We start from the raw sequence: 26,830 nt of genomic DNA, 5'->3' as shown, positions 1-26,830 counted from the left end.
TGGGGTGGGGGGAATGCAGCTACAATGTGAGATGCTACCGATAAATCCCCTTCTCTTTTTCAATCTTGCTCTCTTTCTCGGCTCCAGTTCACACACTCCTTTAGGCCTCCTCACTGCCGCTGCTTCTGCCTTCCATATGCCCAGGTTTTAGCGCCACTGGATCAGACCGAGGGTCTATCTAGTCCAGCGCTCTGTTCGCACAGTGGCCAACTGGCTGTCGACCAGGGACCCACAAGCAGGACACAGTGCAACAGCACCCTCCCGCCCATGTTCCCCGGCAACTGGTGCACACAGGCTTACTGCCTCCGATACTGGAGGGTAGCACACAGCCATCAGGGCTAGTAGCCATGGATGGCCTCCTCCTCCAGGAATTTATCCAACCCCCTTTTAAAGCCATCCAAATGGGTGGCCATCACTGCATCTTGCGGTCGTGAGTTCCATAATTTAACTCTGCGCTGTGTGAAGAAGTCCTTCCTTTGATCTGTCCTGAATCTCCCACCATTCATGGGATGACCCTGGGTTCTAGTATTTTGAGAGAGAGAGAGAGAGAAAGGTCTCCCTGTCCACATTCTCCACACCAGGCATCATTTTGTCCACCTCTATCCGGTCTCCCCTCAGCCTCCTTTTTCCCCAAGCTGAACAATCCCAGCTGTTGTCACCTTCCCTCGTAGCGTGCGTGTAAGCATGGCCCTCTCCGTCGGAAATGCCAGCTCAGGGAATCAACCCTCTCACACCAGAGGCCTACAACGTCCCTCCGTCTGGCATTTCTGTTTGGGCCCCGAGCAGCCGGCCTCCGTGATGTGCCAGTTTCGATAGATGGAGGGAGGAAGATTCCTGTCATCTAGAAATTGGGATGTGTGTGTGTGTGTGTGTGAGAGAGAGAGAGAAGACGAGGCCTGTGCATAAAGTAGCTGGGAAAGCTTTTTTTAAAGACTTGCTGGAGTTGGCAAACAGAGAGAGAGAAGAAGGAGGAGAAGGAGAAAAAGAAAAGAAGAGGAGGAGGAGGAGGAGAAGAAGAAGAGGAGGAGGAGGGAGTTTCAATATCAGTTGTAAAAGTGCCGACAGGGCTCTGAGTTACAGCGGAAAATATATCAGATGGACGTGTTGGTTGATTTCATGTAGCGTCAGGGCTGGCAATGCCATGAGGCAGAGGGAGACGGCTGCCTCAGGCGGCAGATGCTAGGGGACGGAGAGCGAATGTGAGCTGCTATGGGGCCATGCAGCCTGCCTTGCGCCCCCTAAGCGAGTCTGCTGCCCTCAGGGAGAGACCGTCCCCATCGCTGCTGTCAAAACAAGAGTCAGCTGCCAGCCCGATCAGTTCCCGTATATAAAATGGGGAGGCGCCATCTCGACCTTCGCCTCAGGCGGCAAAATGACTTGCGGCCGGCCCTGTCCAATGTTCTGGGCTTCAAAACAGTTCCCCCCCCACCCACCCAGGAAACTGATTTTGTCTACGAGATATTAAACCGTAACGGTTTTTAAAGCAAGGGCCAGTGGGGGGCGGAGAGGGCAGGCGAGCGAATCGTGCCACCTCTTTTACACACTTCTGGGGTCTTACAGGGAGAAATCGACCAGGGTGGGGCAGACAAGCTGTCCTAGACCACAATCCCTTCCTTCAAACTCTCCCACCGAAATCTTATTTAGGCCAAGGAGGAGGGGAAATGGCACACACACACATGCACCCAAATTCTTATTTCTGTGGCATGTTTGAGGAAGCACTGGGTATTTCTAATTAGCGTCTGAACAGTGGAACTTTAAAGGACAACTGGAAGACTGCTGTCACCCCCCACACCTGGGATTGAACCTAGGACTTTCTGTGCTCTGCCACTAAGAGGACCTTCTCTTCTGCTGCTCCCAGACTGTGGAACGGCCTGCTGGAGGAGACTCGTCAACTTAACAGCCTTTTAGCATTTAAGAAAGCTACAAAGACTGATCTCTTCCGGCAGGCTTATCCAGTGGAATTTTAGGATGTTTTAATAAAGTATACTGTTTTTAATTCAGTTTTATGTATTTCATTGTTCCCTGCCTCAATCCAAACAGATAAGAAATAAATTTATTATCATTATTTTTATTATGGTACAGTCCTTCCCCTCAGTGGTGGAGCACCTGTTCTGCAAACAGCAGGTGCCCAGTTCGGTACAGGTAATGGGCGATGAGGAAGGCTCTTCTCCTCTGCCTGTAACTCTGGTGGGCCGTTGCTGCCAGTCAGTGTCAACACTACTGGGAGAGATGGAACACAGGTCTGGCTTCCTAGGTTCCTATTAAAATCAACCCTGTATTCAGAACCATGAGGACTAGAATCTTTACCTTTTTTTTTTTAGGGAAAGCGCTGTTGCTGCCAGTCAGTGTGGACAATATTGGGCTAGATCAGCCTTCCTCAACCTGAGGCGCTCCAGATGTGTTGGACTGCATCTCCCAGAATGCCCCAGCCAGCTGGCTGGGGCATTCTGGGAGTTGTAGTCCAACACATCTGGAGCGCCCCAGGTTGAGGAAGGCTGAGCTAGATGGACCAAAAGTATAACAGAGAAGAAGGCAGCTTCCCAAAACAAGAACGGGCACACACACAAATCCTCACTGGGGACAGTATTTCACTCCTGTACTGTTTGCACGGTGATTAACACGACGCAGGCGAAAACTTGCCTTTGGCGAATAATCTCGGCCTCCGTCTACGTTAAGGACTTGTAAAACCGCCGTGTATTTCAAATGTTTAATGTTGTCATGTTGCAATATATTTAATGTATTTATTTTAATTTTTGCACAGTTCTTTTCATAGGTTTTAAAATGTGTATGTTTTACGTTTTGCAAGGCCGCCTTGAGGCCCAGTATTGGACAACAGGCGGGATACAAATAAATGTAATAAATATAATATAATAATAATAATAATGACGTGCCTCACTCCCAATCCTGGCCTTGTCTCCATCCTCTTGTCCTCAAGGGTGGTAAATAAATCTATAATCTCCAAAGGACGACGACAACTACAACAACAAAACCACTAGAGGAAACTTAGATCAAGTTCCTAGTCTTCACTGCTCTAAACTTTGGAGTCTAAAGAGGAACTCCGGAACAAAGATAGAAGCGCATTCTCAATGCACCCCAAAATTAGAAGCCATCAGCCTGAAGCGGCTACGAGTCTTTCAGAGAAGCGTAACCGTCTGCTCTCGTCGTGCAGAGGGCAACATGTTTCGGGTTTCGTCACAGGACTTACAGCGAGCGTTTGGACTTTCTCGAAGACGAGGTTGGTTTTCCTCTTCACGGCGGTATCGCTTTCCGTGCTCCTGCAAAAGACAAAACAGAGCGTCTGGCTCAGCTCAGGAGGTTGATCACCTTGATCAAAAACAGTTCAAAGATCTTTTAACTCCCGTGCGGTTTTAACCAGCGGCTTTCAAACTGGGTGCCAGAGACCACTGGGCTTCCTTGAGAGCGTTTAACCAAGAGAAGCTCACTTGCTGTGCAACAGCTTACCTGAAAGATGGGCTGGCCCCTGTATTTCTTCTTGGGTTATTAGATTAGCTCTAAAGCAGAGGTATAGAACCTATTCCAACCCTACAGCCTATTTCCATTTTGGAGATGCTCTTGATCTTCAGCACCTCCAGGCAGAAGAGGGGAAAATGTCCTGCCCAGAAAGCTGCTGCCAGTCAGTGCCCAGTTGGGAAAGCTGCTGCCAGTCAGTGCCCAGTTTGCATTTAAGGGCAGCAAATTGTGGGTTAATAAATTAGTATTTTATATTATGGTTTTATACTGTTGGCGCAGAGCGGTAAAGCAGCAGTTTCTGCAGCTGAAACTCTCCCCACGGCCTGAGTTCGATCCCAGCGGAAGCTGGTTTCAGGCAGCCGGTTCGGGTCGACTCAGCCTTCCATCCTCCCGAGGTCGGTAAAATGAGTACACGAGGCACCACTTATATCTGAAAACCATCTAAAGTAAGTAGTCCGAGCTAAAAGCTGGAGGTGGAGCGGTTGCATCCTGTTCTCTCAACACTCACCCGTCCTTCAGGATACTGTAGATCAATTCTTTGGTGTATTCATTGCTCCCAGGCCGGGACATCTCCTGCTGATCCTTCAAAAGGTCTGGGGTAGACTTCAGCTGAAAGGGACAAGCCGAGAGTGAAGCACTGCAGGACGAGCAGGAGTGGGGAGGGTAAAACGTACACAGCTATGGCGACTACAGATCAGGGAGGAAGGCAATGGAAAAGACCAAAACCCTCTCGCCTGTCAAGGATAAAAATCCACTCCGGTTGTAAGGCAACTCTTGTTTTATTGAGCGTAACACAGCTGTACGGAGAGGGTCCTACAGGCAAAGAACTTCTCCACTGGCCGTGTGAAAAGCAGGTCTATTTGTACATATGAGCATCTTAAGCAGTTAGCAAAGTTCTAAAGGAAAACAAAGACAGATCAAAGAGAACTTCTTCATTATACCTTATGGGCAGGTGGCCCGTTAGCAATGTCAGACTGACATTGTCAGTACTGGCTTATTGGTCTCATACTATATCAAAAAGGTCTTTGACAGTTAGAAATTCCAGTTCAGCATTGCAGCACATTCAGGCGCCGGGCGCCATTCCAATCCCATCGTGCAGTTCACTTCCAAGAACCAAACCACATACAGATACATACAGAGCAGGTCCATCAAGGCCTGTGGCTTCGCTTTCTCAGGCCCAAGACCCTGGAGAAAAGCCGCCAGTTCAACAGTTTGGAAGCCTTTTATTTCTTCTGCCTGAGGGGTGGAAGGTTGCTTGAAGTGCACATCACACACACACACACACAAATAGAGGCATTGTACATGCCAGGAGCAACGCCAGAAGGACATTGGACATTCCAGCACGCTCATAATATTCCATTTTTCGGAGGCTATGTTGTTCTCTTACGGCTCTCATAAAACTCTTTTTTTTTTTTAACCCTCGTTTGAGATCTGCTCGCGTCTTGCAAGGAGAAAAATCCAATTCAAGGAAGGAGACGCTTACTGCTGCGCACTGCTTAAAAACCAAGCAGCGGACGAGCGACTGGCTAAACCGGTGGTTCCCAAAGTGGGCGGTACTGCCCCCTTGGAGTGGGTGGGATTGCATAGGGGGGACGTTAAGAGGCAAGAGGGCGGCGGGGGGGTGCTAAGAAGCAAAGGGGCGGTGGGGGGGGTCTCTTGAGGTGGTCTTTTCCATACCAGGAGTTTTGGTACAGAAGGAAATTCCTGATCGCTATCCTGCACTATGGAGAATGGTTCAGAAGTTCCTGGCTGCATTTCCAACATCATATTTGGTGGAATGTGGTTTTAGTGGGGTCTGCCTACTTCTCTCCAAGCAAAGAAACCGACTCCAGATTGCTAAACGTGGTGATTTAAGACCCATGTTAAGTGACTTTAATCCAGACATTGGGAAACCGGTATCACTTCATCAAGCACATTAGGAATAGTGAGGTACTCTACCCTAGTTACTAAATGAGAGATCTAATATTCTTGCTAAATGACTATCAGACTTTGAAAAGATGATATCACTGGATCAAGTCCAACAATTATGTTTAATTGAATAAACTACAAAAATGTAATTGGATTTTGAATAAATATTGAATTCATTGTTTCTGTTTTTAATTTCATTGTTATTATCTTCCTCAGTGGGTCGCTGAAAACTGCTATTCTGAATAATTATTTGTATAGGGTAGGGTAGGGGGCGCTGGGCATGAGTTTGTAGAACCAAGGGGGCGGTGACCTGAAAAAGTTTGGGAACCACTGGGCTAAACGAACCCCGTCCACAACCTCGAGGTCCCGAACAGGGCCGATAATTATCTCCATGCTGTTAATCGCGAGCGGTCGGAGACCGATCGCCAATAACGAGGGCTGCAGGCCCATTACGGGATTCTTAAAACCGCTGGCGCACAGGAGCTTTTGTCAAGTAATACAATTGATTAAACGCTTTGGGGGCCGGAGAAAGCAAGATAATGCACAGACAGGTTCAAGCGGGCACCAATTTAAAAAGAGGGATTCCCTCCCGGATGAGGAATCAATGCACGGCCACCGGCATCAACGGGAGGCATGGTTGGGCAGCTGCCCTCGGCCCACGCCCCAGCAGGGGCCCACTGACAAGATCCCCCTTGACCTCCTTCTCCTCTTCCTCATTGCAATCTGCTTGTTCCCCTTCCTCTCGCTCCGGCCCAGACAGGTGAGGAGAAGGAACAGCAGAAGGAGGCTCACTGAGAGCGGCTTGCCCAAGGTTCTCCACAACCTGGGGCCGGCACTGCTTATTACGCAGAACTTGCCATTGGAAACTTTTATAAGTCCGCACGGGGGCACCTTTATAGTCAACGAACGGCTTTTAAAAATAAATAAATAAATAAAATAAATCCAACTAATAATCGCAGCCCTACCGATGAAATAGTCACTCTCCCAAACCCGTTGTTTGCAAAACTCTGGGCTCAGAGGGGTCATGGGTTCCGGGACCGACACAGACGGGCCCTCAAAAAGGAATCCCGCCGACGGAGCCTGGCTGAAAGTTACCTGCAGGTCGGACTGGACTTTCCTCGGCTGTTTCTCCGGCGCCGGCTCCTCCAGGCTCTTGGTAACCCATTCCTGGGTCAGCTTGGACTTGTCCAGTTCGTTCTCCTTCAGCTGCTTCCCGGCGGCTCGGGGGAAGCTTCGGCTTCCTGCGGGGTCGACCGAGCCGAGCGGATTCGCCGCCGAGCTCCTGGCTTCTTCCCTGAAGCTGGCCGGACGCTCGCCCGCGCCCAGCTCCCGGCAGTCGGCCGTGTCGTGGCAAGGCACGCAGCCGTCCAGGCTCTGCGAGCGCTTCCGGTCGGACGGCGAGATCCGGCTCCTCCTGGAGGCGCGGCCCCGCTGCTGCTGCGCCTTCCCGTCGAACTTGCTGATCAGCGAGTCCACCGAAGACAGCGGCTTCGTGTCAATGATGTCGCCGCCGCTCAGCTGGGCCGGCTGGGATGAGACCGCGTCCGGCAACGGCGGCTTACGGGCGGGCCGCAAACCGGTGATATCGTCGCCACCATCCTCTCTAGGGCTGGATAGTCTGCGGCCGGCCAGATTCATCATGCTGGTGCTCCTTGGGGCGCCCCCGACAGGCAGGGGCTGGGGAACATGACCGGGTTGAGTCCGAGGAGGGCCGGCTTCTTCGGGTTCGTCCAGCTCGGGGCAGAGCAGGGAGCTGTGGGACTGGGTCCGCCGCAGCTGCTCCCCCAGGGCCTTTCTGTGGGGCAGGGTCCTGCAGCCACTCTGGGGGAGGGAGGGGCCGTTGCTGCGGGCCAAGCGGGCCCCGTCCAAGCTGTCGGGTTTCGGCACCCGCCTCAGGCCTTGCTCCTCGTCGGAGGTGCTGTACTGCGAGCCGTACCGGGACGATTTTGCCCCGTACGGATTCTCCGGGAGGTCGGAATCCGAGCTGATGGAGCCCGAGGCATCCTTGGAGGATGACACAGCCCCGGGGGAGCCTGGGAAGGCGCCCTCACGCTGTTGGCTCCGGGCCGGCGCCCCGTACTTGCTCTCGCCTTTGATCTGCACCCCGAACGAGTCCCCCCCTTTCTCCCCGCTGTTGAGGACCACGAAGGGCTGGCCGTCAATGCCCTGGACCCGCACCGCCACCCCGTAGGAGCCCGGCTTGGAGGCCTTGGGGCGGATCTTTTGGGTCTTGCTGGGCTCCTTCAGGTCGTTGATGAATCTGATCTGGACCCCGTAATCCATGGGGCTCTGCTTCTCGGCCATGCTGCCGTTCACGTGGTAGTCCATCCTGCCGGGGGCTGAGCTCTTATAGGATCCTGCAAAGGGGGACGGAGGAGAAAGAAGAACACATATTAACAATAAAGCCACTACGGGGAGAGGTCAGAGGCGTGCTGGGCGTCGATCGGCAAAAGGGCCTTCTCGGTGGTGGCTTTCCATTTCCGGGGCCACTCCCAAGGAGACTCTCTTTTAAAAAAAATTTTTTTTTTATTAAACTCTATTTAACACAGCGGTTAAAAAAGTTAAAAATATATATAAAAACATACAAGTCAGACAGCGTTTCTAATAAATACACAAACACGATTTCTGTAGATGCCGAACCGAGCTTGTTTCCTTCAATTTACTGTGGTCAGAGGAAGATTTGTTGAACCAGAGTTGGATGCCACATCTGTACCATTGATGTAATCGAGAAAAGGAGACCACATTTCATTGAATGGGTCATAGCTAAGTTGGCCCGACCAAACTCTGCAGTGGTAGGTTAATTTTTCAGAGCAGGCTATATCCCACACTTTCCCTTTCCATCCAGTGAGTGTAGGGCCCTTCGGATCCTTCCAATGTTCAGCGATTTCTAAACGAGCTGCCGTAAGGAGGATAAATACCAATTCTTTATGGGTAAGGGAGGGGTTTAGAGCATTGGGCAGGGACAGCAGGGCCAGGCTTGGTTCTGGCAAGGTTATCTGATCAGTGGCCTAAGAAATTATATTGAAGATAGTTTCCCAGAACTGCTTCAGGGACTGACGCTCCCACCACATATGTAAGTAAAAGCCCTTTTCAAGGAGACTCTCCACGCAGGGCATAGCAAGGGTGCTCTCTGAAACCCTGGAGAGCCACTGCCAGTCAGCGTCAACAATACCGTCCCCAGCATCTCATGCTGCCTGGGGATGATGGGTGTTGCAGCTCCAATACATCTGAAGATCCTCAAGCGTAGGTTCCCCCAAAGGCTCCACCCCCTTCCTGTAGTCCCACCCACTTCCTGCCAGGAACCAATCAGTTTCCTGGCTTTTAATAATAATAATAAATTCATTTGTTACCCGTCTCTCCATCTGGATCGAGGTGGGGTACAAGACAAATAAAAGCACCATGTGATCCTCATTCCGAAATGTCAAAACACCTCTCCTAAAACCCTGGTCGTAAGAGCCTCGAGCTAAAATATTGCTTTTGGGCGTGCGGCAAGGACACGTGGGGACGCAGGACGCAGGCCTTGAAACACTGCAAACAGGAATGAAACAACCACCGATTGCTGAATTGTGCAAGATGAGCGGAGCCAGGAAACGGCCCACCTTAACACCATAGTCACACACAACACACACGCCTGTGTGTCTGTGTATTATAATTTCTGGAACGCTGGATTAATTTGGGGGTTAATTCCGCTCTGAGCGAGAAGCCGCACTTTAACCTCCGCGACACGCCCGGACGGCAACTTCCTTCTACGACAGGCAGGGAAATATGCAAACGGCTTTTATTGAGCCGAAAAACTGCACGAGTTCCAGGACTGCCGGATCCGTTTTACCACAGTGGCCAAACCGACGCCTCCAAGCCGCCCCAAAGCAAAGCATTACAGCAGCAGCCTTCTGCTGCTGCTTGTGGCAGTGAGTTCCACAGTCTGGCTCAGTTCAGCCAAGACGTTAGTCAACGCAGTGTGAACACTCCACTCCACGGTTCAGTTTCTAAGGGGGTGCTCCCAACACAACATGTTCTAACTCCACCATTGTGTGACTGTGGGCTACTGTGGAGCGGAGCAAAATCCATCATGACATTTGATTTGACAGTTCCTCTGCCCTCGGTCCTCCCAATGGTGTCCATTAAAATCTCTGGCTGTTATTTTAATAATGTATTAGTTTGACATGTTTTTAATCAGTTTTATATATTTTAACCATCCTTCCAAACCACCTCGTAAGGTAGGGCATTAGGACCATGATCCCTAACTTGCAGGTGGCAAGCGTAGCTAAGACGGGGCTGATGGGAATTGCCATCCAACAACATCTAGAGGACCACACCTGTTCCCCACCCCTGATCTACCTGCTCCCAACTGTGGCGGTTGGGTATGCCACAGGTAGACTGCCCCTGAACATGGAATTCCATTTAGTTCTGCTAACCATTCGCCTAATACTTTTGTTAAGCTAGTGACTGCCCTTCGCCACACCCTTGTGGCAGCGGAGTCCACGAGTTAATTATCCGTTGAACGAAACAGTGCTTCTAGCATTCTGCCCTGGATCTCTTGCCAACTAGCTCCAGAGAGGGAGGGAAAAGTGTCCCTATATACCATATTCATAATTTGATGGATCTCTTATTATGTTCCATATTTCCGCCTCTTCACTGCTGCTTCCTGGGGGAAAGTATCCTGGTTCACATGCCTAGCTGCCGAACGAACTCGCTGTCACATGCTCCCTTTCAGCTCGGCCAGAGAGAGACACACAATGACTTAAAAACAAATAAATACATTCTGGTTAAGGAAGCGTACTGGAGACAATTCCAGTCCGCAGATGGGAGACGTTGAGGTTTCACGGGCCCGGGAACGCTTCACACAAGGACTGGATTGTTTCCGCAACAAGAGAGCGAACGCCGTTCCGCTCGCAGCAGCCCTGTTTGGGAATGGCTCCTTTCACTCCCAGGATTAATTAGAACCACGCAACTGGGGACCAAAATGAGCGTCAACAGTAATAACAAATCACGCAGAAGACGAACGAGACGGACCTCCCGACCAGGAAATTGTGTGGTATGGGGAGGACGGGGAAAAACGGAGAAAGGGGCACATTTATCCGCTGCAGTGCTACCAGCCTGCCGTTTTAGCCCAGCCGGGCTGAAAAAGAGGATGTCAAAAAGCGCCCCCCTAAAGACCCCAGCTCTCGGAAAACCGGCCACCCAGGTCTGCCCCCCTTTCATGTCCGCCCGGCCAGCATAATGCTGCATACTCACTGCGATTGGCGCGGGAAACCATGCAACGCGGAGGATACATGCAGTCCGCGGAAGAAAGGAAAACGAGTAGAGAAAACGCATCTGGAGACCGGTGGGTGAAGGGGGGGAGGGATAATTAAAACATTTTTTTTATATAAAAAGAAGAAGGAATGAACTAAGTTATAGAGCGGCCAACAGCATCCACCGTGGCCGAACGGCACCAGAACTTCACTGTCCCGCAGACGCACTCCCGTCCGGGTAGAGAAGAGCTCCGATATTTTGAACGCAAAGCTCTGCAGCGCCAGAGACGGCACATGGACGCATCATGGCATTGGTTCCGTGGTGACGGAGGGGGGGGAGAGCCAAGAGCTGCTACCGAGGGCGGCCAGCCCCCTTCCTCTGCCGCAGGTTTTATGGATCGGGCATCGATCCCGGCAGCGGGAAGCCGGTCGTCGAACCGAGATGTCCTTGAGCAAACGGACAGCTGTGGGGGGTGGGGGGAGCAGGTCTGAGCTGCCTCCTTTCTGATCCTTCTCCCCTTTTCAAAGGTCTTGCGCCGCCGGAGGGAGTAAAAAGCACCAAGGGAGAAGCCCTCTGGAGAAGCCCTCGGCATCAGGAGGTGCTGGGACAAAAGGAGGAAGGTGCTATGGATCGAGGAGGAGAGAGAGAGAAAATGGTACAAGCCCAGTTGCACGGACGCAGCATTCACACGCTGGCAATCAGCTGGAGTGGGCGTGGAGGGGGGGGAGAGATCAAGAGAAAGATGTTGAGATCAGGCCTTTTCGGTTTTTATACGGGGCCGTAGGAGTAACAGCTCACACTGCAGAAAGGTACTACAGCTGTCAGGCGTTCAAAGGGGACATCTCTTATTTCGGCAGAAGAGACGCAAGCCAAGGCAGCCTGAAAGCCTTCTCTCTGGCCTTAAACGAGAGTGTCCAGAGAGCTGGGAGAGGTGCAAAAGAGGAAATTTTATGACGTGGAAAGGGGGGGGGAGAGGGGAGGGCTGGAGCACCTTCCCAAAGAGGAAAGGTGGAGGTGATTGGGATGGGTGGTTTCCCAAACCACGCTGTAAGGACAAAAGGTGAGAAAGAGAGAAAGAGGGGGTGTATTTATTTTATTTTATTATAACATTTATATCCCGCCCTATATCATTAAGATCTCAGAGTGGCGTACAGATAAAAACATACAGTATAAAACAATAAATATACACAGTTAAAAACAAATTAAACCATGATCCAAGTTAAAACAATATATATATATATATATATATATATATATATATATATATATATATAATTTATCTATTCTGCAGCCTTCCCAACCTGGTCCCTTTCCAGATGCGTTGCACTGCAACTCCCATTATTTATTTATTTTATTATTGCATTTATATCCCGTCTTTTTTCCTCTAAGGAACCCAAGGCGGGGTGCATAATCCTCTTCCTCCTCTCCATTTTATCCTCCCAACAACAACCCTGCGAGGTAGGTTGGGCTGAGACTCTGTGACTGGCCCAAAGTCACCCAAGTGGGTTTCCATGGCTGAGTGGGGACTAGAACCCAGATCTCCCGACTCCTACTCCAACACTTTAGCCACCACACCACACAGGCTCTCACCCAGAGGAGAAACTGGAATCTAGAACTTCTGTGCTTAAAACGGCGGTGTTATAACCATAAAGCTGGAAAGATCTCCTTCCGTTTTGGGGGCTGAATGAATGCCGATCCCTGGACCTGAAAAAGAGACTTGTGTAACTTGAAAGCTTGCTTCCAAGATTTGGGAGGGAAGCTAGAAGCCTCATTCATGCAAACGGTGCTGGCCCAGGAAGTCAAGGCAGCATGGAAGGAGATTCATAAGTGATTCCAGGTTCAGTCCGTTAAAAAAGATCAGGTATTTGGCTAAGAGGACAGAGGCGATGTCCATGGCATAACGCCACTTCCTATGAGACTGGTGGATTTCAACCAAGGCACCCGAGTTCAAATCCTGCAGACAGCATCAACAACAAAATGCGTGTGCTACTCTGTAAAGAACAGCAGCAAATGTATCCACTGAAGGAGCCTGAACAGACGAAAATAAATAAATGGGTAGCAAGATTTGAGCCCAAGGGTTTTTGCCTTTAAAAAACACACCTCTGCCCTTCTTTGACTCACACATATCACCTTCAGATCAGCTTTCATAAGCAAGTTACAAAAAGGCATCAAAACGGGGCAGAGGTCTGTGGGGGGGGGGGAATAGATTGATCAAGAAGCGGTTTGCTTTTCTGGAAACGCCGCTGACGTGGTCATTACAGCCTCGTGCTCTGAACAGGGCAAGCAATCCAAACAGATGGCAACACTCGTGCTGATTCTGTCCAACAATCCCTGGGCCAACGCCAGCCCAGTACGAGCCAGGGAAGGAGGAGGAGGAGGAGGAGGCAAGTCAGATGCCCGTGGAGCAAACAGAGGAAGAGGGAGGAAAGTGAGCCATTAGTTTCTCCTCCCACACCCCTGACCTCACTGGACTGCGGTGTTTTTTGGACCGGCTGGAAGAGCAAGAGAAACCCACACACACACACACACACTCTCCAGGAAGAAAGGCCTTTTGGGGTCTCGCTAACAACAGAACGACAGGTGGGGCGGCTCAGGCTTCCTTGTTTTCAACTAGAATCCCCGTCGCGCCCCCCCCCCCAAATGCTTTTTAAGTTTGCAAAACCCAGAGCGCGCACTTGGGATCGCTTCCCAGTTCAAGGGCAGCGAATCCGCCCCGAGTGATAGCAAGAATGCAACTTTGCGGAAGAGCGCAAGGAACAAATCACGGGATCAAGCCAAGACATTCCTTCACCCACCTCCTAGTCTTATCCTTTTCGTTCACGGGCATTTTTTAAGAAATCAAAATACAAGCCGAGGCACCTATCCTACAGCCTATTCTACACTTACATCCCCATTTCAACAAAATATCTTTCAAGTGCCTCCTTTAAAAACAGTTCAAGCACTGCGGTTGGCCCAGAAGAATTTTGTAGGCATTTTGATCCCATGATCCCGGTGTTTTTATCAGGTGTACTAGCCTAACCAGGTCCCTTTACAGGCCTACTTGAAAGGGCTGGTTTTAATTGCTTGGGGCCAGGTTACGAGAAAATCCGCCTTTTCTCCCATATATTCTTAACTTGAACCGTAAGTCAAAAGAGAACAGGGCCTGCTCGTTACTGGCACCGTATTTACAGAATAATTTTCCTAGAGAGGTCTCCCTGATACCATCTGAATATTTTTGATACCTTTTTGGTCACCCAGGCTTTTTAAAATAACTTAGGGTACAATCCTATGCATGCTGAGATGGAAAAGAGTCCCACAATTCCCAGCAAATGCTGGGAGTTGTAGGACATTTTTCCATCTCAATATGCATAAGATCGTACCTATATCTTTTTAGCCTGGTCCTCTCAATTTTTCTAAAAAAAAACTCTTTCTGTTTTAACAGTATTTATTGCTGTATGCTGCATTTTAACATAGCATTTGTTCGCAAGTTGCCCAGAAAACTTCTGTTCAAGGGCAGCAATATACACACAATTAAGAAATACTCACATTCCCTCTATAGCTTTGTTTAGGGCTGCACCCTAAGAGTAAGAGCCACTGAACACACCTGGGCTTACTTCTGAGTAAACAGGCACAGGACTACGCTCTAAATACCTCGGCGCATTCTCTATAATTTAGAACCTAAACCCACCCAGGTGAATCACTATTTTTGTATTCTTTACCCAATCTTGAAACTTTAAAAAGATAAAAATAATAATTTATTTGTTACCCGCCTCTCCCTCTGGATTGAGGCGGAGGGAAAAGAAAAGCATATTTATATTTCTTTATTTCTATACTTCCCAATAGCTGAAGCTCTCTGGTTCTGCTAAACCCACTGGGTGACTTTGGGCCGGTCACAGACACTCAGCCCAACCTACCCCACAGGGTTTATTTATTTGTTTATTTAAAACATTTGTATCCCACCCTATATCACTAGGATCTCAGAGCGGCGTACAGATAAAATCATACAATATAAAACAATAAACATACACAGTTGGAAACAAACTGTTGTTGTGTGGATAAAATGGAGAGGAGGCGGCGGATTATGTATGCCGCCCTGGGTTCCTTGGAGGAAAAAAGGTTGATTATAAATGCAATAATAATAATAATAATAATAATAATAATAATAAATAATACTAAAAGGTTGATAAACAATGCACTACCCCACAATTTAGCTGTCGATCAAGGCCCCCCCCCCTTCTTCAATATTAAACCTGGCAGCAATCACCAAATTAAAAAATTAATTGAGCTACTTGCTTAGTAGCAACCTCTTTTAAAGCACCTCCACAAAAAAGGAATTTATTTGCAGGAGGTCTGGAGGAACAGCTGTACGTCTCCGGTATGCTGAGAACCTCCGCTTTCATTGAAAAATAAATATGCCAGTGTTGTATCCAAACCTCCTGCCACTGCTGTTCTGTGCAACACGGCCCATGTGTTCCACATCTACTGAATACACCCCCAAGTGCCTATTCCTCATGGATGGAGTGTGCGTATGCGGGGTTTCGGGCCAGGGGAAAGCCCAGTGACATCTTTGCACTTGCTAGGGCCGGTGCGAGCATCTGAATAATCCCAGAGCAACTGCATCAGAAATCCCTGGAGCTCTGAGCCTAGGAAACCGGTCCTCTCCTGGGGACGCAGCAAGAAGAGAGATCTAGGCATCCGACCAAGCCCATAATCCACAGCTTGTTATTTCAATCCTCTCAGGATCATTAGGGTAACGAGATAAACTTACGCAGAGGCAAACAAGCTGTCAGCAGTGTTTACCATTAATTCCACTTCGTTTCCCACCAACTCCAGACCAGTCTACAGCCTCAATAACTGCATTATATACACATAGAATAGTAGAGTTGGAAGGGGCCTAAAAGGCCATTGAGCCCATCTTTAAATTAGTCAAAAGAAGGGTCCAAAACATCATAGAATCATAGAATGGCAGAGTTGGAAGGGGCCTACAAGGCCATCGAGTCCAACCCCCTGCTCAATGCAGGAATCCATCCTAAAGCATCCATTTAGCTCAGTATGCTCTTGGCAAAGTGGCCAAATAGATGCCTCTGAAGCCCACTAGCCACAGATGAAGGCCAGCCATCTGCCTCCATGTATGACCCCAGCATCTGCCAGTCAGAGGTAGGCTGCCCCTGCAAATGGAGGTTCCTTTCCCAACTATCACAGCTAACAAGAACACCCAACACCCGGGTGGTAGCCAGACAGATGCTTCCAGAAGCCCACAATAAGGGCATATAAGCAAGCGCCCACCTCTTGTTCCTTACCCCCACCGACTGGTACTGAGAGACACGTAGCCATCATGGCTACTAGCCCTGTCTGGGTGAATTAGACGCCATAAGCTTCTGAAAGATGGGTCTACATTAAACACACACACACGCAAAAGCAGTGTCCATCAGTGTGTCTCATCCTGAGGCGGTGAGTTCTGTTGGTGAATTAATACAGACGGTGTGAAGAGGTACTTCCTTTTCATTTGGGGCGCCAAGTTCTGATGATGAGAAATCCCCCAAATATGGTGGCGGGGAGGAGGCGGGGAGAAACTGTCAAGTATATCGGTCTTCTTCAGCTTTTCCATTATCAGCGTCTGAAGTGCGCCTCTTTTCAGAAGTATGAGCACTGCTGTCAGAAGGGAACCTACATGTGGGTTTTTTGAAGTACTAGGAAGGTTGCTTTAAGGTAGCCCAAATGGCAGCTTACGCAGCAGTTCAGAGAAAGAAACTCCGCTCTGCCACGGAGAAACCTGAAACCAACACACCTGAGCTTACATCATCGATCCAGCCCCACAGGTGCAGCAGGGAGAATGGAATTCCAAGCGCATGAGAGCGACCTTTCATCTGTTGCGCAAGGCCGAGCCAGGTAAATAATGATTAGTGTGACAAGCATGTCCTGGCCCCAGGAAAGAGGAGGATCCATGAGCCATATTCCACCCTGTGAGTAAGATCTCTGCATCAACATTCAACGTTGAAGGCTCTCAGTGCCACCTGCCCCCCCCCCAAAAAAAAACCTCAATGGAGAGAGGAGCGTACTGAACATTGTGTCTTGGGAATCCAGCCTGCGGCAAGAAATGGCCCCTGAGAGGAAGGGTGTCGGCACATTTCCATGAGTTCTAGAAACTTGAGATCATTTTAATTTGAAGACACACCCACCCAAACTATTTCGGCCTTAAATTCATGCAATGCAGCATCCACTCCGGTCTCGTATTGGATACTACATGGCCCCTGATTAGGAACGTTGGGATTTGTAAGCCAAAAGATATGGAGGGCACCAGGTTGAGGAAGACTAAGTACTAATATAGGGTGACCATATGGAAAGGAGGACTGGGCGCCTGTATCTTTCACAGTTGTACTGAAGAGGTCATTTCACCAGGCGCTGCATGTGTACAAATGACACCTAGTACTGCTATTATTAACGTTATTAATGGCTGTGATCACAGTGCAGTCAATCAACTCTGAAGCAAGGGTCACAAAGCTTTACTCTTATCCTCCTGGCCTCCTAGTTATGGGATGCAAAAGAAAAGGCATCTCTCTGTGCTGATCTCGCCTCACAGGGATGGTTTGCATTACTGGCTTTGAAACAATCCTTGGCTCACTTCCTTGTGCCCCCAGAAATGATTGCTCCATGCCTGCCTTCCTGCCTCTGCCTGGGTGCTGTTGTGGTGGGGTATCTGCTGGGACTTACTTCCCCATAGATCTATGGCATTATTATTATTATTATTATTATTAATAATAATAATTTATTTATTTATTCATATAGCACCATCAACGTACATGGTGCTGTACAGAGTAAAACAGTAAATAGCAAGACTCTGCCGCATAGGCTTACAATCTAATAAAATCATAGTAAAACAATAAGGAGGGGAAGAGAATGCAAACAGGCACAGGGTAGGGTAAGCAGGCACAGGGTAGGGTAAAACTAACAGTATAAAGTCTGCACAACATCAAGTTTTAAAAGCTTTAGGAAAAAGAAAAGTTTTTAGTTGAGCTTTAATAGCTGCGATTGAACTTGTACTTCTCAAATGTTCTGGAAGAGCGTTCCAGGCGTAAGGGGCAGCAGAAGAAAATGGACGGAGCTGAGCAAGGGAAGTAGAGGCCCTTGGGCAGGCGAGAAACATGGCATCAGAGGAGCGAAGAGCACGAGCAGGGCAGTAGTGTGAGATGAGAGAGGAGAGATAGGAAGGAGCTAGACAGTGAAAAGCTTTGTAGGTCAACAGGAGAAGTTTATATTGGATTCTGAAGTGAATTGGAAGCCAATGAAGAGATTTCAGAAGCGGAGTAACATGGTCAGAGCGGCGAGCCAAGAAGATGATCTTTGTGGCGGAGTGGTGAACAGAAACCAACGGACTGATGTGAGAAGAAGGAAGGCCAGAGAGAAGAAGGTTGCAGTAGTCCAACCGAGAGATAACCAGTGCGTGAACGAGAGTCTTGGCGGAAGAGACAGTCAAAAATGGTCGAATCCTGGCAATATTATACAGGAAGAAACGACAGGATTTAGCTACTGCCTCAATATGAGGAATAAAGGAGAGCGAGGAGTCAAATATAAAGCCAAGGCTACGAGCTTCCTTGACCGGAGTATACTGTGACAACTAGTATGACTGAGAAGCATTTATAAAAAGTAAAGCCACAAGCCTCAGGATTCTAAACATGAGCCTGTGAGCCATGCATAATTTTTTGGGTATGCAGAGCCCATGCATAAATTGCAATCCAGATTCTGTCTCCTGTTGATCTCTGCCTGCCTCTCTGCCCGCCTGGTGCCTGGGAGATGTACTACATGAGGGGCTTTGTGGTTCAACCCCAAAGCCTCTGGCATGCTTGCTCCCAGTGCTGCCTGTCTTCCTCTGTGCCTGCCTCGCAGGGATGGTTTGTGCGTGTCTTGCTTTGACTCAGGGAGGGTATCCTTCTGTGTGATAAAAGGCAGCTGCATTGCACACTCTTGGTGTGGGTGTGGGTGCGTGTGCATTTTTGGAAGTGTTTCACCTGAGATGAAGATCCTTATTTAGAAAAAAAAATCTTGATTTCCCCCAAATCATCTCCTGTATCTTTAACAGTTGCATAGAAAAGGGAATTTCAGCAGGTGTCATTTGTACATATGCAGCACCTGGTGAAATTCCCTCTTCATCACAACAGCTGAAGCTGTAGGAGCCCTGCCCTCTTTTGCATCTGGTCATGCTAGGCAGCTTTAACTGTTGTGATAAAGAGGGAATTTCACCAGGTGCTGCATATGTACAAATGACACCTGCTGAAATTTCCTTTTCTCACCAAGTGTTAAAGATACAGGAGCTCCTTTTGGGAGGGCTGAAGAGTGGGGTAACATGGCTGCAAATAATTAAAAAAAGATAAAATACTAAATAGATACTAGTGAATGGTTCCTGGGATGGAGCAGGTAATAGATTTCACCCCCTAAGCCAGACCTCAGTGTTCTAGTATGGAACAAAACAGATGCCACAGATAAAGCTTGATAGGAAACTTGTTTTCCTTGATTAAACAGAAGTTGTTTATAGCTGCGAGATGCTTAGTAAGAAACTTGTTTAACAGGCTGCCTGCTTAATAAACCCGTTTCACTTTAAGCTTCTTCAGACTGAAAAAACATAATAGGAGATAATATATTATCTTATAAGACCCCACCAAGGCGGAGGTTACATAACAAAACATTCATATATCAGTTGTAAAGACAATAAAACTCACCACCATCATAGTGTTTTTGGCGTGGGGAAAGGGGGGGAATTAGAGCAGCCTTCCTCAACCTGGGGCGCTCCAGATGTGTTGGACTACAACTCCCAGAATGCCCCAGCCAGCTGGCTGGGACATTCTGGGAGATGCAGTCCAACACATCTGGAGTGCCCCAGGTTGAGGAAGGCTGAATTAGAGGGTTCATTCCTCAAACTGAACAAAACTTGTTACCATCTGTAGTAGATATTCACTCAAAAAAATAGAATCATAGAATCATAGAATAGCAGAGTTGGAAGGGGCCTACAAGGCCATGGAGTCCAACCCCCTGCTCAATGCAGGAATCCACCCTAAAGCATCCCTGACAGATGCTTGTCCAGCTGCCTCTTGAAGGCCTCGAGTGTGGGAGAGCCCACAACCTCCCTAGGTAGCTGATTCCACCGTCGCACTGCTCTAACAGTCAGGAAGTTTTTCCTGATGTCCAGCCGGAATCTGGCTTCCTTTAACTTGAGCCCGTTATTCCATGTCCTGCACTCTGGAAGGATCGAGAAGAGATCCTGGCCCTCCTCTGTGTGACAACCTTTTAAGTATTTGAAGAGTGCTATCATGTCTCCCCTCAATCTTCTCTTCTCCAGGCTAAACATGCCCAGTTTATACATTTAATTTGTTATGGATACTCTCAAAATGTCTGATAACAAATGGATGGAGTAGAAAACTCCCCAAATCTTAATTCCCGAAGCACACAAAATTCTTCAGAGCAGTATATTCTTGACCAGCTGTAATTGATAGGAGCTGAGGGCTGCTATTTATGCGATATCTTAAGGCTGACTCGTTTAAAGTAGAAACAGATGGTAATTAACCCAAAAAGGGTGAGTAATCTAAACTTGTATTTAAGCCTTTGGGCTGTCAAGAGTTTAATTGGAAAATCCATTCTGCCTCCCTTCTCATAAACTGGTGCGATTATATTGCCATAATCGCACCAGTTGTAGGTATGTGGATAAATTCGATCAATGACCCAAAATCTAAAGTCCTCATATTGATGGGAGCGGTCAATAAAATGTCGCACCGAAGGTGCCTCCAAACCTCGATGCTTTAATTTTGAGCGGTGTTCAATGATCCGAGTGCGGGTGCTCCGTGTCATTTTGCCAACGTATATCAGATTACATGGGCAGATAATGATGTAAATAACTCATTTTGTAGAGCAATTAGAGAAATGGCGTAACATAAAATTCCGATTGTCTGTGGGATGTTGGAAGACCGTTGTTTGTACAGATAAGGCTCACACTGTGCACCCGTCACAACGGAAGTGTCCTCTGGTTTCTCCCAATTGTTTATACGGAGGTTCTATATCAGAATGGACCGGCTGATCTATTAATTTTTTTCTTCTTCTTAATCCTAATTGTGGACTGTTATCGCACCCTGGAAGATGGTTCACCACGTGCCGATGTTTTCGTATAGTTCTCATGATGGCGTGGGACACGTGAGAATGTTCAAAAGAACAAATAATTCTATTTGTTGGAGATCTAGTTGAACCTTCCAAAAGTCCGGATCTAGGATTGATGTCTGCCCCTTGTTCAGCTGTCCTAATCACAGGGGTGGGATAACCCTAGGGTGACCCTATGAAAAGGAGGACAGGGCTCCTGTATTTTTAACAGTTGCATAGAAAAGGGAATTTCAGCAGGTGTCCTTTGTATATATGGAGAACCTGGTGAAATTCCATCTTCATCACAGCAGTTAAAGGTGCAGGAGCTATACTAGAGTGACCAGATTTAAAAGAGGGCAGGGCACCTGCAACTTTAACTGTTGTGGTGAAGAGGAAGTTTCACCAGGTTCCCCATATATACAAATGCCACCTGCTGAAATTTCCTTTTCTTCGTAAATTGGATGAATGGGAAGATGCATAATGTAAGAGAGAGTTCCTGTCGGTAGATTTAGTAAATGCTCTCACCCACAACTTATCGTTACTATGACAGACTTCCGTGTCCAGAAATGGGATCTGCTGTGGACTTCGTCCTTGCTCTCTTGCAATTAGACGACTGAGCCACTGAGTCATTCAAGAGTGCAGAAGCTTTAAAGAATGGGGGATTCTCACACAAGGCAGCAAATTCCAAGCTCGTACATTAAAGCCAAACAGCCCAGGCAGTTCGGAAAACAGGCTTAGGCTGCCTGCTGTGCTCAGCTCCGAAAATTCTTCAGAACTACACATATTGCGTTTGTTCCTTCATCGTATTTCCTGAGGTGGGAAACAGGCGAACTTCAAAATACAGAATAATTATCCTCTTTTGCTGGGCTGCGGAGAAATGAAGTCTTGAAGTCGATAGCTGTGATCTCCAAGGGGGTACCCATGAACACCTTTCTTAGTGCCCGCCAGGTTTCCTGCCCTTCCAGATTTTTTAAATTTTACTTCTTAAGATTTTTAATTTAAAAAATTGGGAGGCTGGCACATTGCAAAGCAAAGGCCTACACGCCCGGCATCGTCTTTATTTGGGTTCAAAAGTTGGCGTTTTGGAGCTCAGACTCTGCTCTGCCTTGAATGTACATTCTTGGAGAAGTTACTATTTCTGGGGGGTGAGTGTTTTGTGCATCTGGCCATGCCCACCACAGCAGTCATTTTATGAATGGGCAAACCCCCACCATGGCAGCCATTTTGTGAGAGCGCCTATGAAGACTCCCGGTCTACAGAATTCTTGCTGTCTGGTGCAGGAATTATCACTCTGAGCAGCAAAACTGCCTCCTCCTTTGTCTTCTCTTTCCCGCTGCGTTTTTCTTTAAAAGATTCCAGTCCTCATGTAAATGTTCCCCATGCGCTTTCTCTCTCTCTCTCTCTCTCTCTCTCTCTCTTGTCATTTCCTCCTTTGCCAAATATATTCTGCATTCTTTCTGCAAAGTCGGCACACGGAAACAGGAACAATTATGCCTAGCTATACAACTGTATGAGCACTCTTAATCAGCTGGCATAAATTCCAGTTGTAGAAGATGGCGGATTTCTGGGTATATACATGCAACCCTACCCGTAAAGCCAGAGCAGGTTCAGAATAGCATGTAGGGATTCTGCTGGAACACAGAAACCATCTTCCTGAGAATCTCAGCTTTAGTGGCTTTAAAAGAGGGGGGCAGGTTTCTAGTCCTTAAGATGGCAAAAGAATCATAGAATAGTAGAGTTGGAAGGGGCCTATGAGGCCATCGAGTCCAACCCCCTGCTCAATGCAGGAATCCACCCTAAAGCATCCCTGACAGATGGTTATCCAGCTGCCTCTTGAAGGCCTCTAGTGTGGGAGAGCCCACCACCTCCCTAGGTCACTGCTGAAGTCTCAGAGACCAAGGAGAGAGCAGTAAAAGCTTTTGGGAGAAAGATGTGGGTTGCAATATCCTGCTTATCTTGCCATCCACGATTAGGAAAACTCAAATGATAAAAAATGAGAAAGCTGCTTCTAAATCTTCCAAATTTCCACAACTTAGGTCGAAGAATTCTGTCTTTCTGCGTACCCAAATCTGAACTGTCAAGTGTACATTTTTAAAAAACCTCTTGTAGTGCGTGCACGTACAGTTTTGCCCAAAGCTCCAGGACACGGCTCAGGATAGGTTCCTGCCCCAGAAAGACCTTGAATGCGATTTCTGTTCACGGCGCCCGCGTCTGAAGACTTCAGTGCCACTCTCAAGCTTCCGCTCTTTGTTAAGGAAAATCCTGCTGTCAATTGCTCCCTGCAGTTTTCATTCGGCAAGTCAAAATGCGGGGGCGAAAGCTCTGATCTTGCAGTCTCGACATGCTGACAATGCCCGTGAATTTTTCCTACCCAACCCCCTTTCAAGGAAAAGAAAGCCTGCAGTCATGCTTCGATTGCAGGTCACCCCTCCCCAAATCCCCCCATCCTCAGCATTAAGAAATCTGACTGTTAAATGTGAACAGCAAAAAAAGGAATTAATACCCCCCCTTCCTCCTGTAGTTCTTTAGTTCAAAACTAATTAAATCGGTATTGAAACAGAGCATCTAAACCCAAAATGCAAGATTCCTAAACCCAAAGGCGGCCTCTTTTGCCTATCTTTTCTGCATTCTGGTTCAGACATCATGCCAAACCACGGTTAAGGATGCTAAACTACGATGTACCATGATGACGGTTTGATCAATGGTGGTTTGCCATTCTTCTTATTATTATTATAATTTATTTATATAGCACCATCAATGTACATGGTGCTGTAGAGAGTAAAACAGTAAATAGCGAGACCCTGCCGCATAGGCTTACATTCTAATAAAATCATAGTAAAGCAATAAGGAGGGGAAGAGAATGGAAACAGGCACTGGGTAGGGTAAACAGGCACAGGGTAGAGTAAAACTAACAGTATAACAGTATAACTAACAGTCTAAAGTCAGAGCAACATCAAGTTTTAAAAGCTTTAGGAAAAAGAAAAGTTTTTAGCTGAGCTTTAAAAGCTGTGATTGAAGTTATAGATCTCAAATGTTCTGGGAGAGCGTTCCAGGCGTAAGGGGCAGCAAACCAGGATCATGGCATGTTAATTCAGACATTGCACTTCAACTACGCCACACTGGCATAGGCTGTGAAACGTGTTTGACTGGGATCTGGGACACCCGGGTTCAAATCCACACTCAGACATAAAGTTCACTGGGTGGCTTTGGGCCAGTCGCCCTTCCTCAATCGGAGAAACCTCACAGGATTATTGTGAGGATAAAACAGGGGAGGCACCATGTATGCCATGCAAATAATACATTTTTTAAAAAAAAAATGAAAAGAGGTATAGAAATTATCTAAAATAAATAAATAATAAATATATCTTGGAGGAAGTGCAGCATAAAAGAATCAGAAACTTTGGATGCATTTAGACAATCCTCTGAACTACGCTTCCTGCATCTGGTGTCCTCCAGATGTTTTGGACTACAACTCCTATCATCCAGAATGTAATAATAATAATAATAATAATAATTATTATTATTATTTATTTCTTACCCGCCTCTCCCTTTGGATCGAGGCGGGGAACAGCATTAGAACAGGAATCAATTCATCTTTAAAAAATCATGATTTTACATTGATCTGGATAGGCCTGCCAGAAAAGGCTAGTCTTTAAAGCTGCCTTAAAATCACACAGAGAGTTAATTATGAAATCCTAAACATCTGGAGATCTCTTTTCTGCCCCCCACCCCCACCCCCACTTTAAACCATGTTTGGAGGATTTAGAAAAGGCCTTGAACTGTTTCCTGGTATGATCAAATCATAGTTTGCTGCTGTGTCTGAGCACAAGAAACCATGGTGTGATCAAAATCGCCGTTCGCAAGCAAGCTACTGTAGGGTGACTCTATGGAAAAGAGGACAGGGCTCCTGTATCTTTGACAGTTGTCTAAAAAGGTGAATTTCAGCAGCTGTCATTTGTGTGCATGCAGCACCTGGTGAAATTCCCCCTTCACCACAAGAGTTAAAAGGGCAGGAGCAGATACAAAAGAGGGCAGGGCTCCTGCAGCTTTAACTGTTGTGATGAAGAGGGAATTTCACCAGGTTCTGCGTGCATAGAAAGGACACCTGCTGAAATCCCCTTTTCTAGACAACTGTTAAAGACGCAGGAGCCCGGTCCTCCTTTCCATAGGGTCACCCTAAGCTACAGTTTTGAACAGACCAGAAAGTAATGCTTTGAGCCACACTCATAATAGGAAGAGGAAATGTACAAACACAGAACTCCTTCCCAATGCCCCCCAAAAGCCACTGATTGAAGTAGACTTGCAAACCATGTTTTTTTTTGGTGGGGGGTAACCCCAGTTTGGCGTGATGTCTGTATTGAACTGGGGCTCCATTTGCCCTGGGTGATTGAGAAGAAAGAGGCCGTGAGAAAACCGTAGAACTTCTTACACTTTTCGGGTTCTGTCATTCCACTAGCGAGGAAATTAAAGATAAAACCCCGGAGCGTCGTTAATTATAAACCAAGCTCCTGGAACAAAAATGCAAAAATTGCTTCCTGCTCTTTTGGTAGCACCTGAAGCGCCACAAATATGAACACAGAAGAAACAGCAAGCCAGAATGCTGTTATTAGAGCATTAAAAAAAATCCAACCAAATCAGTTCTCGGCCAAATTAAAGCGCTGACTAAAGCCGCGGCTTGTGCCAGCAAGGTCTGGAGGAAAGGATACAGGCCTGAACCCCCAAATTTATTTATTTATTTATTACATTTTTATACCGCCCAATAGCCGAAGCTCTCTGGGCGGTTCACAAAAATTAAAACCATCATAAAACAACCAACAAGTAAAAAGCACAATTACAAAAAAATAGATGTTGAAATCCCTACTCAGCCACGACTTCATGGCTATGCCGCTTAAATTGGTAGTTATTCCCACATATGGCAGATTCTAGACTCAGGAAGTCTGCTAGGACATCTTTCCCCACCAACATCATTCCAGTGGGAATGAAATTTTCCCTTGCTCCCAATTCATTTAACTTCCAAGATATCTGAACTGTGTTTCAGTAGCATCTTCAAAAGCTGAGTACAAAACAATTCTAAGGGAACTTGATTTTAATCTGCATTTAAAATGGAATGAAAAAATACACCCCAAAACAGAATATCACCTATTAGGGACTATTCCACCCCCACCCCCATCTCCTCAAAAACGAAACCAGTCTCACTTAATTTAGCATGCTCTCCTTACAAAGGCATCAGGGATGGTGTAGCTCAGCCCTCTTTTTGTCTTCACAACAACCCTGGTTACCCAGTGAGCCCCATAACCGAGCAGCAGGATCTGAACCCAGGTCTCCACAAAAACTAGCCTGCCACCCATTAAGAACTTAAAAAGTGTCTTGCTAAATCAGACCAAGGGTCCATCTACTCTAGCATTCAGCTTCCCACATTTTTTATCTATTCAATGGCATTTATATCAGTCTAAACAGGTCTAGTATTTTCTTGAAACTGTTTTTTAGCTGTCTAAATTGTTTTAAAATTTGTGTATTTAAATTTTATGATGCATTTTTATGCCATATTTTATTCTCTTATGAATTGTTGCAAACCCGCCACAAAGTTTTGGCTGCTGGGCGGTATAGATGTAATAATAATAATAATAATAATAATAATAATAATAGCGATAATGATGATAGGATTCCTACTAACCATCTAACCATATAGGATAAAGTTAAAGCAAAAATACAAGTTATACCCAAAATACATCATAAAAGATAACAGTGTAACAACAGACTCATCTAGGAAATATCAATCCCAAGAAACAATAGACCATGTAACAGGAGGATATAAAATTCTGGCAGGAATGGACTATACAGACAGGCACAATACAGCTACAAAAATAATTCACCAACAACCGGCCATCAAATTCAACCTCTTGAAACAACCTACACCATACTATACATACTCACCCGAAACAATCTTGAGGAATGCAGATCATAAAATATACTGAGACAGAACAATTCATACAGACAAGACAATGGCCTGCAACCAACCAGACATAACAGTTATTGACAAAAAACAAAAACAAAAAGTACCTCATTGACATAGCAATAGCTAATGACAACAAATGTTGTAGAAAAGGAAGAAGAAAAA

General features: G+C 47.0%; 1 protein-coding gene across 1 annotated transcript in view; it reads right to left on the bottom strand.

Annotated features, from left to right (window-relative positions):
• Positions 1 to 26,830, bottom strand: part of CGN (cingulin) — a 78,752-nt gene that overhangs the window by 43,686 nt on the left and 8,236 nt on the right. The window contains exons 2-4 of the mRNA XM_063145576.1: positions 6,475 to 7,736; positions 3,980 to 4,080; positions 3,206 to 3,275 (exon numbers count right to left, since the gene is read on the bottom strand). Of these exons, the coding sequence (XP_063001646.1) occupies positions 3,206 to 3,275; positions 3,980 to 4,080; positions 6,475 to 7,707 (1,404 nt within the window). The 5' untranslated portion in view covers positions 7,708 to 7,736. The remainder of the gene's footprint in view (positions 1 to 3,205; positions 3,276 to 3,979; positions 4,081 to 6,474; positions 7,737 to 26,830) is intronic.

The sequence above is a fragment of the Elgaria multicarinata genome, chromosome 21 (assembly GCF_023053635.1).
Source record: "Elgaria multicarinata webbii isolate HBS135686 ecotype San Diego chromosome 21, rElgMul1.1.pri, whole genome shotgun sequence".
Lineage (NCBI taxonomy): Eukaryota > Metazoa > Chordata > Lepidosauria > Squamata > Anguidae > Elgaria > Elgaria multicarinata.
Note: the sequence above shows the minus strand (reverse complement) of the source record. Positions and strands in the feature narration are given on the sequence as shown.